This window comes from Benincasa hispida, unplaced genomic scaffold, assembly GCF_009727055.1.
Source record: "Benincasa hispida cultivar B227 unplaced genomic scaffold, ASM972705v1 Contig245, whole genome shotgun sequence".
Lineage (NCBI taxonomy): Eukaryota > Viridiplantae > Streptophyta > Magnoliopsida > Cucurbitales > Cucurbitaceae > Benincasa > Benincasa hispida.
The window spans coordinates 935,565-954,251 of NW_024064773.1; the positions used below are offsets into that span (position 1 = coordinate 935,565).

Genomic DNA, 18,687 nt, shown 5'->3' on the forward strand with positions numbered 1-18,687 from the left:
CATGTCCCCTTATTGGTAGATATTGCTGATCACACGTGGTGTGTTTGTTAGGAAATTTTGGATTTGAGTTAGACGTATAATGTGACAAATAATTCGATAAATTAATGGATATGTTATCGGATTAATTCATTAATCATAGTCGAGTAATGTCTAGATATAGCCTAAATTACACTCATCACTATGCATATTCTCTTCAATCAAAAAGAAAAAAGAAATTGTCATGTGATAGCTTATGTTTGGACATTTATTGGATGGATTGCATAAATATGAGTGCAGTTCGGGATGTTCCCATTTTTTTAATCATAATCTACCAATTAAGATATTAGTTGAATCCTTCTTGTTTAAGGTTTTTTAGTTAAATTTTAGAGCTAGCAGTATTGACAAAATTCATAGATTAATCTAGTGATTGGAATGAGTTTATTATTGGATATTATTATCATTTGTGAAAGAAATGGGAAATATTCTAATTGAATTAAAACATCAAAATGTGTATATTAAATGTAATGTTAAAACATTCAAATTGGATGGAAAAACATCAAATATTAAAGTTAAATTTGTAGTTACTTTTCATTTAATGGATTATGTGTGAATTTGATCGAGTAACTACTCAATTTAGTTATGTTTGACATATATATTTTAAGTTTGTTTATTCCCCTCTTTCTTTCTTTTGATCATAGGTTGAATTGAGAGTCATTATATAAGAGTTTTACTAGATTCGTGCAGTTTGAAGTTGTTTTACTAAATTAAAGTTAGTCATTGCATCTGGCTGAGATAATCATTATAGAATCTATGCATATCAAACAATTATCTTTATGATAACACTTAATTATCGGAAGGATGTCTTGACTACCTATTATCACATTCTCATAACATAGGTTCAATTCGTTTAATATTGTAGCTACTGTCAATATGATCATCTACGTGCCTTCCGAACTTTTATTATTCTCATCTGGTTTAGGACTGTTTTATGTAACTTTTTTATATGATCCAGTCTATAGTATTATATATACTTTGTAATTGTTTTCATCCAATTATTTCCTGTAATCTGTTTACTAGGGTTGCATAGTTTCTTATGTACATCATATTCTTCCAACATATAAAATTATAACACATTTGAGTTTGGGATGTTAGAAAGAAAAGGTAAGTCCAATTTATTTGTTGATTTGATTTTGTGCATACAATAAAGTTGCTTTTTGATAAAATTTAAACGAGAGTGTCACATAAATCATGTAAACCTTAATTATGAAACCACGTGAATCAAGCTACAAAATCAACATGTAAAAAGAATCCAAATCATTAATTTAAAACAACAATTAATTAAATATTCATATTTAAGTTAAAACAGGTGTCAAAAAAAATAGTTAAAACAACTTTCAACGAAGAAAAATGCCTACAACTATGCTTTAGCAAAGAATAAATGTTTTTTTCAAAAAAAAAAAAAAACGGTTCGTAAACTTGCATAAAAGTAACCATTATTTAGATTCTAATTTATTAACCATTTTTTTTTAAAGTTAAACTTATAAATACCACTTCTATTTATAAGTTTTTATGTTTAATTATCTATTTTCTACTTATGTTTTTAAAAGTCAAGTCAAGTTTTTGAAATTTAAAAAAGAAAACGTAGTTTTCAAAAGGATAGTTTATGTTTTTGAAATTTGACTAAAAATTTTAAGCTCCCATTTGGTAACCATTTCGTTTTTTATTTTAGTTTTTTAAAATTAAGTCTATTTTCTTTCTATTGTTCCAATAATTTGCATTTTTTCAAGTACAATTGTTGAATTCTTAGCCAAATTCCAAAAACAAAATAAAATTTTAAAAGCTACTTTTTTTAGTTTTCAAAATTTGGCTTTGTTTTTTAAAGTATTGGTAAACAGTAAATAATAAATGAAGAAATTTGGAGGTAGGAGTAGTGTTTATAGGTTTAATTTTCAAAAACAAAAATGAAAAATCAAATGGTTACTAAACGGGTCTTAAGTGTTTCAAAAACATGAAACAAAAAATGAAATTTTTATCAAACAGGGTCTTTTAGTCTTTGAATTTTAATCTTGTAATAATTTAGTTTCTATGGAGTTTTTCAATCAATTCAGTATGTAAACATTAATATATAACAATTTAGTCTGTGAACCTTAATATAACAAATATAATCATACTACTTTAAAATTTATAACGATTTAATCTTAATCAAGAAAACCATGGATAAGGATTATTGAGATTTCTTATGTATATAAATGGATAAATTAGTTAAGAGCTAAATGCATGTTTATGAACTATAAATACTAAATAATAGTTACATAGTAAAAATTAACATTTAATTTTATATAATTTTTCATGAAATTTTGAAATAGATGATTTTATTACATATTAAGTATAGAGACTAAATAACCATTACACAATTGAAATATAAGGACTAAATTATTACAAACTAAAATATAAAGATTTAATTGTTTTTTTAAGACTAAAAGTGTTTTATGGTTATGTAAGAATATTAAATTCCCAATTTAAGTATGATATAAAAGTGTTTCTCATTTAATAGAAAAAGTAGAATGAGAACATAATGAGATGGTACTAAATAAGAAAACAACTAAATTTGAGTAGTTTGAAATGATAAGATGAAATCAAGTGATATAATATTTTAAGTAAAAAGTTGAGTTTGGGCTTTGGAGGTTCTTTCAAAAAGGAAGAATAATAGTAATTTTAATGATTACTAGAGGAAAAAATAGTGAAAAAAGGCTTTGGGATCCTCTCATTTTAATTGCAGAATTTGCATCAAAAGATGCCAGCAAGAAGAGTGCCTAACCCCTTTCTCTTTTCTTTCCTTTTTTTATTTCCTACCCCTACAATCTCACATTTTATAAAAACAACCCTAAACAAACCATATGCTTATGACTAATTATTGTATTTTTTAGTCACATTTAGTTTGGTTTTTGAATCACTCACTTAAAGTTTAGACCAAAATTTTTATCGTGAAAGTATTGATAAGATTTAACCTGTTATTTATGAAGTAGGTTCAATTTTAGTTCATATATTCTCAATAAATCTTAAATTTATTCTACTTTGAAAATAAAATATGGAAATATGTTTTCAAAATTTATTATAAAAATATTATAGATTAAAAAAAAAAAAAGTTTCTTAAAAAATCAGCATAAGAAACCAACCCATAACTGCCAAATGGTAGAGAGAAAGAGAATGAAATGATCTTGAGCACTTGAGTTGAGGCCTAGTTTTTTGATAGCCTAAGCCAGCAATGATCAAACCCCAAAGGGCAGCCTTCATCATGCAAAATAATTCCATCATTGCCACCTGATCCTCCCAATCTTAGGCCATTAATGCCCAACAGTTGTCACCCCCTAACCCATTCATATATTTTACTCATACCCCCTATTATTTTCACCTATCTTAATTTATCATTTTTTATGCCTAATTTTACTCTTTCTTTTTTTAATTTCATCTTTTAAAAAGAAACTTCAATAACACCCAAATTAGAGGTAAAGGAGGATGCAAGTCACAATTCATTACATCAACCATTTAAAAAAAATTATAGACTTTATGTTTCCCAAATCTTCTTAATTGGAAGACAAAAAAAACTATAAAAAAAAAAAAATCTTGAAACTAGCAATATAACGAACAACACAGTGAGCAACTCGATTCCTGATATGAGAGCAAAAAGAGAAAGATACAGTTTTCAGTCTCTTCATCAAAATACTGATTTCATCATCTGCATTATTCTTCACCTCGTTAAAGTTTGATGAGTCGTTATTAACTAGATTCACCATCTTTCAAGCATCGGATTCAACCACTATAGAAGAGGAGAGGAGGGAGATCAAAATGAATGAGAAAATTTCAACCCTCATAAATAGCTTTTTCTAGTTTTTTAATATTTGTTTGATTTTTAAAAACACACAAAAAAATAGATAACAAAACATTAAAATCAATAAGTAATTTGACTTGATTTTTTAAAGTGCAACAATCTAAAGTAGGATTCAAACTTACTAGTTACTAACTTTTCGACGGAATTATATATCTTATACCATGTGAGTTTTGCTGATATTTGGCCACTTACTCACTCATTTAAACTTATAAACAAAATCATTTGATTCTTTCTAATTATGAATCACTCTTTAAATATTGTTTTTAGATAAAGATGACATCTGTGGTTGGTGAATCTTGAGAAATTATTCAATATTTTTATTCTTCCATAATTTCAAAAAAGGGACAGTTTAACACTTTAGGATAAAGAGAAATACTTGATTTCAAATGGGTCATTAGCAAAAATCTAACTTGTCGTATTTATAATGACATGACATTATTTGTTTACCTGTTCTTAATTCATTATTAATATTCTTTTATATTTATTTAATTTAGATGATTAAGCAAACTAACGAATGAATCGCACCAGCAACAAAATCATGCAATTATTATGTATACACGAAATCGCATAATCAATTGATCAATTTGTACTTTAAAAAAAATCTATTTGTAATTTAGAAAATCAAATAAAAAACCCTTCGACTTTGAGAATAATTACAACAATGCCGTTTATTTTTCTCTTACAACGATAATAATAATTTTTTAACGAACAATAAACTAGGACTGACAAAAATTTTCATAGGATCGGGTCCCATAGGTCTCTATATAATACTAGAAACTGTAGATGTTTAATTTATGCACGCATCCATAGATTATATTGTCATGTTTATATTAAATGAATAACCTATAAGAATATCTATATATTTTTGGATAGTTGTATTTGTTTTACCGGAATTCTATGCAAGAATGTTTTCAAATGTTCTTTTTTATTTATTTAGATGTTATTTTAATCTAATTTAAATATGTATAATATCGTGGTATTTATTATTTTAATATATATATAGTTAATTGCATATGATTTTTTCTTAGTACAGGAATGCATCAATGATTATATTAAAAGACTATATATTAGTTTATTTTAAACTACAAATTTAAAAAAAAAATGTGAAATAAAGAAAATGGATATATGAAGGATAAAAATGTTATTTGAAGAGCCCTATACACGAGCATCCTAAAAATTCCCGTGGCAAGAAGACCTCTAAAATTAGATAAATATCTTCTATATAAGCATTCAAAGTGAAATTTAGATTTCTATCGAATAAACTAGCATATGTAATACAACATTTTAGCTGCAAGATTTTTTTTTTTTTTTTTTTTGTAAAATTAATTAAAAGAATATACTAAAAAACTAACCATTGGAAAATAAACATATTAGATTTTAAGTATTAAAATATAACATTTAACATCCATCAACAAAATATACATATATATTTTACGATTTATTTCAAAGCAGAAAAAAAAACAGATTAGAAAAATGAAAGGAAAAAAAAGTTGGGGACTAGTTTGGCGCTTTTTTTATTTATTTTTTATTTTTTTAAAAAAACTTTTTAAACTTTTTTTTTAATTTTTATTTTTACATCTATTTTATAACAATTGATTTTTCTACATTTTAAAAATAATTTAGATTAAACAAAAATAGCTTGCAATTTAAATCACGTCGATTTTTTTACAACAAATAACTTATAATAAAATAGATGTTAGATGTTAACATAAAATAATTTAAGAAAATAAAAAATATATAATTTTGTAACTTAAACTATAAAATTTATAGATCATTGACTCATAAAAGTTAATATATTAAATATCAACATATAAATAATTAAAATAATTTTTCTAATTTGGTCATTATAATTAAACCATAGCAGATCTAGTCCAAAACTTATCAAACATTGCCAACTACTTTTGATCTACTTTTATATAATATCTAATTTTTTCTAAAAACGTAATTACCAACCATTATTTTAAAAAATACAACAATTCCAACCAAGCCTATATCCCATCAATATATTATTTATTTCATTTCTTTAAAAAAAAAAAAATTCAAAATGTTAGCTGCATAAGACACAAATAATTTAAAGAAAATAAAAAGAAATACTACCTTTTGAGAAGATAAATTTTCACAAATAGGAAAAATGTCAAATTATTTATAGAAATAAGAAAAAAGAAAATACTGATAGACTTCTGTCAACCTCTATTAATGATAGACTTGTATTAGTTTCTATCTTCTATAAGTTTTTACCGCCGATATACACTAAAAGACTTCTATCAGCATCTATCAATGATAGACTTCTGTCAGTTTCTATCATTGATAGAAGTCTGATAGACACTGGTAAACTTCTATAAGTGTCTATCAATGATAAAATGGTATCAGTTTTTATTATTGATAGATGTTGATAAACTTTTATTAACGTCTATCTGTGATGGACATTGTTTCACAATTATAATTACATTTGATATTTGTATAAATATTTTTTCTTATTTTTCTATTTTTAAAAATTTTCTCTTCTAGAAGTACAATAATCAAGAATTATTTTAAAAGTCACAATAATCCCAATCCAACCTATGTCCCAATTCCCATCAAAGTTCTTTATTTTCCTTTCTTATTTTTTTTTAAAAAAATTAAATAATTATCTGCATAAAACACACAAACAATTTAAAGAAAACAAAAGCAAAAATACCACCTTTCGAGAAAAGTAATTTTTTAAAAAAGGAAAAACACATACACACGTATTAATTATAATGGAGAATTGAAAGACACACGATTTTATTATTATTATTATTGTTTGTTTTAATTTTAGATAACGAGTTTTAGCCTTTTTAACCTCAAAGAATAATCATTATTATTGTATTGGAGGTATATATGTGTTTGCCTTTGCCCCACACCACGCCTCTCATCTAATTATAACATTCATATAAAATTTTAACCCTTTTTTTTCCCTCTCTTTTGGCTCCTACTTTAGTTAAGCTTTACACATAATTTGCACTTAAACTAATCTAACTTTTATCATTTTTCTTTATCAGATTCTTGTTTTTTAAAATAGAGTTTACTTTCTTTTTGGGTTAAATTATAATGCTTATTTCCAATTACATATATTTAATCTACTTCATTTGAAAATGACTAATAAATGCCATCTATCAATAGATAAAATTTCTATATTATCTTTTTAAAAATCGAAAAATTTCATTTCTTGGCTAGACTTAAATAAATAAGTAATTTTTTTTGCATGAGTACATGTCATTTTAATTAATTTTATTTTTACCAGTTTCATTTTAGGTGAAGATTGAAACTCTTACATTTGTCGTGGATGTAGTAAGTTTATGTGTGTGTGAGTATCTGACCAACTTACGTGCACATCGACTAATTCCACGGGACAATTCATCTAAATCTACAACATCTCGATGTTAAAGGAAACTTGTAAGATATCAAATCTTAGGGTAGGTGCCCACCATTAATTGAACCTATAATCTCTTAACCCTCTATCAAGGTTTATTGATGTTTTAGATAAGTGTGAGGTGAGGATAGAACCATGATATTAATTTTTTAATTGACATGTTGATATTTATATCGACATTTTCACATTTTCATGGGTTCGACATTGATATACAGGGTGTATCGATTTCCCATTGTATTGTAAAAAAGTCTTAAAACATAAAAAAATAAGCAACAAAATATCAATAAGATGAATATAATATTAATAATAAATATTTTAACCCATTTGAAATTTAAAAATAATTATTTATTAATTTAAATACCTTATATCATGTTTTGGTTTTATATTTTTGAAGAGACATCTATCAACATCAACATTTTATCAAAATTTTCATAAAATTGAGACCTTGACATTTACGTTGACCCTATATTTTAGACTTAGATCAAACTATTAACCTTTGTAATGATAATTGATGCATTATCTACCAACATATTTCAAGTTGACAAGCATAATTTTAGTAGAGTTACCTATTGGTTCAATATTTTTTACCATACTAAAATGAGTATAGCTCAATTAATAGTTTGGTATAAAGTTTCTACTATCAACTTTAAGGTCTAAAATTTGATTTCGTATTGTAAGAAAGGATTTTATTTTTTTTAAAACCAAGGATAAGAATCACTCGTTAAATCAAATCTATTGTGGGTAAGAATATATTAGAAAATGAAAAACTAAAATGTACCTCTTTGAAAAATTTTAAAAAATTGCAACTAACTTTCAAAAACTGCAACGCGTAATTTTGAAAAACAAACTTCGTTTACGAAAATATAAAATAATAAAAAAAATTGCATGCCTAATTTATTTATTTATTTAATTATTTTATATACAAAGGTAAAGAAAAGTGATATAGAAATTATATTGGTCCTTATATTTTTTAAGTTTGTTGAATTTTTATTTTAGTATTTTTATTTATTTAATTTTAATCCATGTATTTTCAATAAATTTTAAATTCAATCCCTACTGCAAATTTATTATTGATTCTTTTTGATTCTTTGGAGAAAAAATGGGTATCTATTAACATTTTTAGTACAAATTTAAAAATATATTCATAAATTGTGTTTTCTTGCACGAAACTATTATTATTTAATTAATTTATATAAGAATCAAAGTTGAGAGATTAAATTTAAGATTATTAAAAATACATTGATTAAAATTAGACAAACTACCAAATATACAGAGCAAAATATAATTTTAATATATTTATTTACTTTTTGAAATTTAAAAATTAGAGGAATGTTTTAACTTTTTCATGTGGGTGGCTTTCAATGGCCATGATTACCACTCCCAAAAGCACTGCAATGCAACCTTTTACAATTCCTACAATTTTTCCTAAGCAAACAAAAACCAAACCATGTTTGTATGTAAACAAATGAAGAAAAAGTTGTGATCGGAATGTTGATTTCATTTCTTCATCTTTCCTTTCACCGAAAAGTTTCAATTCTATCACTCCTCTGTTTCTCCCTTTTCCTTTCTCCTTTCTTGACTTTACCATTAACCTCATTATAATTACTCATTAAACTAATGCTTTCCCAAAGTCATCACCTCCCTCCTTCAATCTTGCATGACTTCATGTGACTTTCCCCTCACTCCATCCCCTTTTCTTCTCAATTCTCATCACACAAGGTTGAATATGCAGGGCCTTCAATGTCCAACAATCTCTGCCCACAATTTCGATTTTCTTCGTCTAATTTGAAATGGGTTTCCATTTTTGAGTCGAGTTTCTTAGTTGGGTCTTTGTGGTGTGGTGAATTTTTTGTGTTTTTTAGAATGGGGGTCGTTACTGTTGCGGAGTTGAAGCCGAGCATTTCTGGGAAGAGATCGTTTCGTCCCAGTTCCAGCATTAGGCATGCGACTGAGTGGTAATCTCTTGAACTAATTCTTGATTTTCCATTTTTTTGAGTTGGGTTTTCTTGTATTATCTGTTATGTGTTTGATGAATTGCTTGAGACTGTTTGGCTGTTTGAGAATATAGGATCATGGGTGTTCTGTTATGGATTTGCAATAGTGGTGGTTTTTAAGAGTATTGGGATTTGGAAATAAATTTTCTAATATGTTTTTATGGAAATAAGAGACTTGAATTGTCATCTCCCTTCACAATGAGACAAACAGAGTGAAACTGATGCCATGCAGTTACTAAAAAGAATGTAGAGTAATCTGAGTTTGGAAGTTAGTAATGGCTAGAGAGGTGATAATTGAAGAACTCCATTTTCTCATTTTGCTGAGCTTCATTTTTTTTTTTTTTTTTTTTACAATGGGTTCGGAAGATTTGTACTACCAATCTCTTGATCGTTACTTACGAGCTTACTGTAAGCTCTCAAATTCTTAATACGTGTAGCAGGGTGGATTCTCTATCTTGCTCTAGCGAGAAAAAGGAAGGAAAAAAGCTTGGTTCCTTTTCTTTCTTCTTCTTCTTCGTCTTTTTTTTTTTAAAAAAAAAACTATTTAGTTTTATTTTTTAACTTTAAATTTTGTAGAATATTTTTATCAAATCAAATTGAACACCCAACTCGAATAAGTGCCAGATTAATTCCTCTGTTTTCTTTTTTGTTTGGAAGATTTATGGCGAGCTATCATTCTTATGCTATATATATATATATATATTTAATAAGGTTCGTTTCATCTCAAAACTATTATCTCAAAATTATTCCACTACCACTAAGCTATGAGATACACATGATTCTTTTCTTCTTCTTTTTAACCCCCGTCTGGAGATCAAGCTTTTTTGGGGATGGTATGAAACATCTTATTCTCTAAACTGTAATATTCTTTTTACCAAGCTTAGCTCTGGTTCACAGAGCTTAAAAAATATGGAAGAAAACAAGTATACAGTAGAATTTGAAAATCACAGTAACCCAGCTTTGAGGTTGACCTTGAACATCTTGAGCCCAGGGGACAAGTTCACGAGGCTTGGGGCTAATTGCTGTCTCTATTTGCTGCGTTATTTATCAATTTGGTGAACTACAATTTTTTTTAGCTTTGTTATCTCTTGTTTTTCACAAAAGGACAGACAAATTGAAGAACAGTTGACACAGGATGACATTTTCTGGCTTTACATTCTGTAAGGTGATTTGCATCGACTTCTTAGACCATAAGGCTCGTATGACCATTTTTTATCTCTAATCATATGAATACTGTTGATGTGTTCCGTATATTAAGTTGGTTCATTTTGTTAGCCAGCTTCGATGAACCAAACTGTTCCTTCTACCTCCAACTCGAGATTTTAACTTTTCACTGTTTATAACTTTATCAGCCACCTTCATTCCTTAATAATAGATCCATCATTATCAGACTGGGCCACTCTTCTTGTTTGATAATATCAAATTTAGTGTTCTTGTCCATAGTTTTGAAGTGCAGATAAAATCCTGTCAGTTCTTTCATGCAAAAGGAAAGTTTTCTTTTTAATTTTATTTGGCTGATGATAATCTTGAAAGGTCCCTGCCAACAATTACAAGTAACAAGCATGTATGCTCGATTTGCTTATTCATTCGGATGAGTCTTCTTGGTATTCTTCTCTTTTTGTTAGCATTCTAACCAGTTGACTAATTGCAGGCCAATCTCTGATGTCTCCAGTGATCTTGCTATCGAAGTTGGAGGCTCTAGCTTTGCACTTCACAAGGTGAGGGAAATTGGGTTCGATTAGAAATCAAAGTCTGTGATATATATTCATCTAGCTTTACTTTAATATCAAAACTAACTCGATCTGAATTTTTAAGTGCAATCCAACATCAATTCATGATAGTTGGACTGAAAATGCATCTGGTTCTGGTTTGTTGCTTAGATAAGAGAAATTTTAAGAAAGATTTGCCAAGATAATTGCATAGCTTGTGAACCATGTACAACTTTTTCCTGCTTTGTTTGAAAAACCGAAACAAATATTGTTGAAATTGAAGTAAAGGAGTGATCCAAACTTGAAGCTTCCCTCTTACAGTTGCCAATACATTGCAGTTTCCCTTAGTTTCTCGGAGCGGAAAGATTCGAAAATTATTGTTGGAAGCGAAAGATTCAAAAACTTCAAGGGTTAACCTCTCCACTATTCCTGGTGGGTCTGAGGCATTTGAGCTGACCGCAAAGTTCTGTTATGGCATAAATGTTGAGATTACATTATCAAATGTCGCTATGCTGCGTTGTGCTTCTCATTACTTGGAGATGACTGAAGAGTTTGCAGACAGAAACTTGGAAACCAGAACTGAAGCATACCTAAAGGAGATGGTATTTCCAAATATATCGAACTCTATATCTGTCCTTCACCGCTGTGAAAGTTTATTGTCTTTCTCAGAAGAGATCAATCTGGTAAATAGACTTATCAATGCAATTGCTAGCAATGCATGCAAAGAGCAGCTGACTTCCGGCTTACTTAAGTTAGATCATAACTATCCCTCCAAAACTGCTCTTAACATCGAGCCAGAAACGCCATCAGATTGGTGGGGGAAGTCACTGACGATGCTCAATCTCGATTTCTTCCAAAGGGTTCTATCGGCGGTGAAGTCGAAAGGTTTAAAACAGGATATGATCAGCAAGATTTTAATCAACTATGCTCATAATTCTCTTCAAGGCCTTGTTATAAGAGACCATCATTTGGTGAAGGGAAGTTCTTTAAATTTGGAAATGCAAAAGAAACAGAGGGTGATCGTGGAGACAATCGTTAGCTTGTTACCGACCCAGTCCCGGAAGAGCCCAGTTCCAATGGCATTTCTTTCAAGTTTGTTGAAAACAGCAATCACTGCTTCGGCTTCAACTTCTTGTCGATCGGACTTGGAGAGACGGATGGGCTTGCAATTGGACCAAGCTATTCTTGAGGATGTTTTAATTCCTTCAATCACACATGGGATCAACCATAGCACCATGTATGATACAGAATCAGTGGTGAGGATCTTCTCCATCTTTCTAAACTTGGATGAGGAGGATGATGAAGATAATCACTTGAGAGATGAAAGTGAAATGATGTGTGATTTCGACAGTCCTGGTTCGCCTAAACAAAGCGCGATTCTGAAGGTTTCTAAGTTATTGGATAATTATTTAGCGGAAGTTGCACTCGACACAAATTTGATGCCCTCAAAGTTCATAGCATTAGCTGAATTACTGCCTGATCATGCTCGGGCAGTAAGTGACGGCTTGTACAGAGCTGTAGATATCTTCCTCAAAGTAAGCATCTCTCTCACTCATCTCCTCTGTGTAAAACTTTTTGCAACTTCACAGCTTAATTATTCTTTAAACTCGTTCTTATCATCCTTCGTAGGTTCATCCGAACATCAAAGACTCAGAGCGTTACCGCCTTTGCAAAACCATAGACTGTCAGAAGCTATCTCAAGAAGCTTGTAGCCATGCTGCACAAAATGAAAGGCTACCAGTGCAGATGGCAGTACAAGTGCTATACTTTGAGCAAATCAGGTTGAGGAATGCGATGAATGGCAGCCACAATCAGTTCTTTTTCGGGTCGACCAATGGTAGCCAATTTCCACTACGATCGAGTAGTGGTGCTGGAAGTGGAGCCATCTCCCCACGGGACAATTATGCATCAGTTAGAAGAGAGAACCGTGAGCTGAAACTCGAAGTTGCTCGAATGAGAATGAGGCTAACTGACCTGGAAAAGGACCATGTTTCTATGAAGCAGGAACTTGTAAAGTCCCATCCTGCAAACAAGCTATTCAAATCATTCACCAAGAAGTTGAGTAAACTCAATGTTCTTTTCAGGATAAACAGCATCAAACCTATAGGGACGAAGGGCAGTTCCGAAAGCCGGTTCCCGTTTCAAAAGAGAAGGCGGCATTCGGTTTCATGACTCTGAATCTAATGAATTTGGATCCGTGGAAATGAGTGTATAGTGTAACTTTTAGTGTGATCCTGTCTAATATGAGGTTGATAGTTACTGAGTGTTGATTCTGGTTGTTGCTATGTTCATCCCAATCACTTTGACTCTTCATTTTCTCTTTCTTTTTTGGTGGGTAAGCCTCAATTCTCAAATACAGGTATCCTATACTTTTATCCTAGAGGTAAAGCCTGAATGAGCCATACTTTCACCAGTAAGATAGAGTTGAAATCATATTCTTTTAATTACATGTATTCTTTCGCCAGTTGTGTGGATCTATTTTATTATTAATGTATAACATCTTTTTAGAGAAGTATATATATGATATATGTTAGTACCATATAAAATAATATGCATTTAGCAATAATTTTGGAGAAGTTCATTGTTTCCCATAAAAAAAATAATGCATCCTAGAATTCTTTTCTTTTATATGTAATCTCAAGTCTCACAAAAACAAATTTGTTATTTTAGGTTACATCATGTCTTTTGGTACACTTTATAATGCAATAAAAGTGATAAGAAGAACAAATATACTTCTACATTCTCTCCAACTTATGTCAATATTTGGCCCTTAACATTAAGCACTCAAGTCAGAAGAGGAGAAAACTCAATTTAAGATATGTTTACTGCTTAGATGCTTTCATAGTTTCACTAGTTATTCATTCTGCATTTGGCTACCTGACGTTTATTGTGCACTTGAGGTGTGTCCTTTTGAGTCCTCTCGTTCTACGAAAAGTCCTCTTAATACTCTAATGCCCCCACCAAATATGGACTGAATTTTTCACACGTTTCTAATCTCAACTCACGTATTGCACCTTAAATTGTTTATACACAAGTGTCAAATGTCCCAACTAAAGCAATTATTTGATCAGAAGTGTACAATCAATTGCATCTTATTAAAGCAATATGATGCCAAGCCACTTTGCATCACAATGCTTATGCACTAGTAAGAGTTAGATTCCAACTCAAGTTTTGGTTTGAGCTTAGATTGGCTCTATTTGTTGATTAGGCTTTCCAATCCTAACACACGATCAATATCATATAAAAATAAACAAAATAAAGAAACTATTTGTAAATCACTTTAAATTTTTACCTATAGAGACATAAATATTTTATTATATATTGCACAACACGCTCCTAAGTTTAATAATTATAACATGGTCTTGATTACTAGTATGGTAACATAGTGAGAAAAGACAAATATTTGGCTTCATGGAAATAAACACCCCCCTTCTTATTTATTTATCTATGGAAGGTGCCAAGTATTTGTCAAGGATTTTTTATTTGTTCCTTAGGTAGGACAAAAGGTACAAAGCAATTGACAACCCATGTGATGCTTTTGTTTCATTTGAAAGTGATTGTGTTTGAATATATGTTCCTCATATAACTTATTATTACTATACATATATATATTTGCATTTAATTAAGATTGCAATGGCCAATGGGTAGGGTTTTTTGCATGTGTCATCATCAATTATTTTAATTCTTCACATAAGTAAAATGAAGTGATAGTTTTTGAAGGTTGGTATTAAATATTTGGAAAAGGAGATTATTGGCCAACAATCCTGTCTTATATTTATCATAGATTTATATAAAAAATAGTTAAGCTTATTAGATACTACTATTCCTTTTTTTTCTTTTTTTCTTTTTTACTATAAACTTTTAATTATCATATTTAAATTTAAGTTAAGGATATATATCTTTGATTGCATTTAACATTTTACAATCCATTCCAATCTCATTAGAAAAAAGACTTGAAATTATTTAAGAAAAAAAAAAGAAATAAGATCAAATTTGTGACAGTAAATTGGTGAACCGCAAACACAATGTGCAACCCATATGTATTTTTTTTTTTTAAATCATTATCGTCATTGACATTTTAAAAAATAAAACTCCCTAATTATTATGTGCTAAGAGATTATGAGTAGTGGTCCAAGATAAGAGAAGAAGAAGATAGAGAAGGAGGGCAACTAGTAGTTTGAAGGTGGTTTGTCATAATTATGAAAACCTGTTTGGTAACCATTTCGTTTTTAATTTTTAATTTTTAAAAATTAAGTCTATTTCTCACATTTTCTTATCATTGTTACCAAATGGACCTAACAAGAGTTAAATTCTTGACTAAATTTAAAAAAGTTAAACAAGTTTTTAAAATAATTTTTTTTTAGTTTTCAAATATATTTTTTTTTTTTGAAAACATGGGTAAAAAGTAAACAATAAAGGAAAAATCTGGAGGTGGTAGAAGTATTTGTAGGCTTAATTTTTAAAAACAAAAAACCAAAAATCAAATGATTACCAAACGGGTCTGAAATTTTTCAATTTTTGTTATTTTCCAAAACCAAACTCTAAATATGCTACACGATCTAACTTTTCTTAAACACATATTTTTCTATATTTGAATAAAAAAAATAAAGTTATATATATATTATTTATTATTTAAAAAAGCAAATGAAAAAAGAGGGGAAGAGTTACCAGAGTTTTTTTTTTTTTACTCATTACAATCTAGGGTGTGCACATGTAAAGTCCAAGTGAACATATCATCTACTAAGTGCACATGTAGGGTCATCTGACATTGAGGGTTTTGGTTCGAAGGTTATAAAATGTATGTGGTGCGGGTTCATCTCTCTTAACCAGTTCAGGTGAAAGGAATGGTGATCGAGGAGACGAAATTACACTATCGAAAAGAAGCGAGAAAGAATATGAATGAACAGGAGTACTATTCTATTGCTGAAAAGAGCTTCTTAGCCAACACTCACTAAGATAGAGCTATTCGAGTTCTCGGGTCAGCTCCCAAGGAAGAGCTCGTCCAGTGTGTTGGCTTGGCCCCTACTTTAGGTTCATGATTGACTATTGCCAGAGAAGACATCTATGTTATACCAACAGGGATTGCAAGCTTGGGATTATACGAGATACTAGAACTTTTTAGGTTGTTCATCCAACCTCCACTTTCTTGTACTAGCTGATTAAAGGTGAGCTTCGGTTTGATAGTTCGACGGCTTAATGCTTTCCAGAGATAGTTCTGTAGCCTTTAAGATAAAGACATGAGTATAGGATTTCAAAGGAGTCCAAGGAGGTTTCACGATCCGATCTTTCACTTGAAGAAAGATAGTCTAGCTATAGAAAAAGATTTTCTATTCGAAAAAAATTGAGTCAATTATGAAGGTAAGAAAGTTGATTGCTTGGAAATTTCCTTCCAGTTAAAATTCAATATTGATGGTGCTTCCAAGAGAAACCAATACTTACATTGTGATGCCATGGGACATTTTGGTAAGTCGGGTGCTAGTGGCCTTCTCCGAGACATGTTCCATTTCTTTGGAAAGAAAGACAAAACTTCTCTTTCTTTCTATTTTTTTTTTAAATTTTTTATCTCTTTAACGTTCCAAAGAGATTTTTTTTAAGGATGATCCCTCCCAATCATTCAAAAAGAGAAAGAATCTAAATAAAGGCTTAATTGTTTGTTATTTGAACAAGTCAAAGTTATGTCTTGGTCCGAGTGGGGATAGTATTTCTCTTCTGCATGTCCATGAAGTTTTGAAAAATACAAACCGTTCAAATCTCAATAGAGAGGCATGAATTTCTTGAATGAATCACACTCATTCGTATACGTTAGGAGTCCATTGATGAGACATCGAAGTTTGATTGTGGTGATGGAGGGCTAAAGCATTCGCTACTATTTTTTCTTATCGACTTGGAATAAAAGACCTAAAAATAAATGATTACTATTCATGAAAACTCGAGAGTGAATCTAAGCATTTGAAATCTAGGAACTAAATTTAAAATAAATCTTCAATTACAAATTTAGTTCATATGATTTAGAGAATATTAAAATTTAGTCTATATAATTTTAAAAGATAGAATTTATATCTTTGGTTTTATAAAACTCTCATAAATAAGTCTCTAAATATACAGTTTAATTCTAACTTTTATAATATAAAATATTATATTCTAAATTTATCAAAATCGAAGGAACCAAAATTTGTATTTTAATTTAAACAAAATTCAAAAGTATGGTAGTCTACTACTATATTTAATTGTTAAACAGTTTGAACCAAACTGACTTCATGGCCCAATGGATAAGGCGCTGGTCTACGGAACCAGAGATTCTGGGTTCGATCCCCAGTGAAGTCGATTTTCGTTTTTTTTTTTAATAATAGTTTATGCCTTTTTTTCTCATGTTAGTATTATTGGTCTATAATGTGAATTATATATTTGCAAAATAACTAAATGTGTATGTAGATATTTGACAAATGATGTGGAATATATGTATATTTTAATAAAAATGAGACTAAAATTAAAATGTGATGTATATATTAGTATATGTTCTAAATATATTTGAATCTCGTATATATACATAAAAACGAAACAAAAATTTGTAACCATAATTTTACATAAATGTAGTCTACAAAAATTGAGGATTCTAAATTTTAAGTCAAATTTGAAATCTATAAAAAAAGAAAAATATATATATTGACAAAATAACTAAACATATATCTCAATTTCAAGTATATACGTGTGTATATATAACAAAGTATAATAAAGTATGTGGAATATATATTATTACCACATTGAATAAATTAAGAAGACCATTCTCTTCATTGATAGATCGATAAAATAAATACAATGAACTCTGTTCTTTATATATAGAGCAAGCAGAAAACAGAGTGATGGAAGAGAAAAGAAAATGGGCTTAACAAACTGGAACCCAACAAACTAACATACTATAAAACGGAAAAACTAATAGAATTTTATTTTTATTTCTTAATACTCCCCCTCAAGTTGGAAGATAAATATCGAGGACACCCAACTTGACTAAGACATTAGATAGAACAGAGTGTGATAACGCCTTTGTGAACATATCAGCTAGCTGAAGACTGGAACGAATTGGAAGCGCTTTTGAGAAATCCATCAACAATCTTATCTCGAACAAAGTGAAAATCTATTTCAATATGCTTTGTTCTCTCATGGAAGGTTGGATTTGAAGCAATTGAAATGGCAGCTTGATTATCACAAAAAACAGTGGCTGGAAGTGAATGTCGAATGCTCAAGTCTGTTAGCAGTTCACTAGTCACAGAGGCTAAAGCTCTGTATTCAGCCTTAGCAGATGATCTTGACATAGTTGGCTGCTTTTTGGATTTCCAAGAAATCAAGGAATCTCCCAATAAGATATAAAACCTAGAAACAGATCGTCTTGTATCTTAAACACGCCTCCCTCCCCCCCCCCCCCCAAAAAAAAAAAAAAAAAAAAAACTAACAGTGCAATGAATGTATCAGCACGTCCTCTAGTAAAATGTGAATAATCTGACTTTGACTATCGAAATCCATGTGATGATAAAGTACTTGAAAATTTGATTAACCATTGTCGTGAAGCCTGTTTAAGACCATAAATGGATTTGTTTAACTGGCAAACAAGATGCTCCCCCTCTTTTGGTTCTTCAAAAGTCTTGTATCCCAAAGGTAGAGTCATGAAGACTTTTTCAAATAGATCTCCATTCAAGAATGCATTATTGATGTCCATCTGTGCCAAGGGCC

The 18,687-nt window shown here is 29.6% G+C and overlaps 1 protein-coding gene and 1 non-coding gene across 4 annotated transcripts; both read left to right on the top strand.

Moving 5' to 3' along the window:
- The first annotated feature begins 8,681 nt into the window (after nucleotides 1–8,681).
- Nucleotides 8,682–13,432, top strand: LOC120069105 (BTB/POZ domain-containing protein At1g03010). 3 transcript variants are annotated; one of them, XM_039020788.1, is made up of 5 exons: nucleotides 8,682–8,978; nucleotides 9,122–9,214; nucleotides 10,905–10,971; nucleotides 11,301–12,497; nucleotides 12,592–13,432. In XM_039020788.1, exons 1-5 carry the CDS (start codon nucleotides 8,917–8,919, stop codon nucleotides 13,132–13,134), a joined length of 1,962 nt encoding a protein of 653 aa, XP_038876716.1. In that variant the 5' UTR covers nucleotides 8,682–8,916; the 3' UTR covers nucleotides 13,135–13,432. The 3 variants fall into 3 exon arrangements, with proteins under 3 accessions (XP_038876716.1, XP_038876715.1, XP_038876717.1); XM_039020787.1 differs by having other exon boundaries at nucleotides 8,682–9,214; XM_039020789.1 differs by lacking the exons at nucleotides 8,682–8,978; nucleotides 9,122–9,214 and adding an exon at nucleotides 10,732–10,817.
- A 3,781-nt stretch (nucleotides 13,433–17,213) lies between these two features.
- On the top strand, nucleotides 17,214–17,286 carry TRNAR-ACG. The gene has a single exon. It is a non-coding gene; the product is annotated as a tRNA-Arg (tRNA).
- The last annotated feature ends 1,401 nt before the right edge of the window (nucleotides 17,287–18,687 follow it).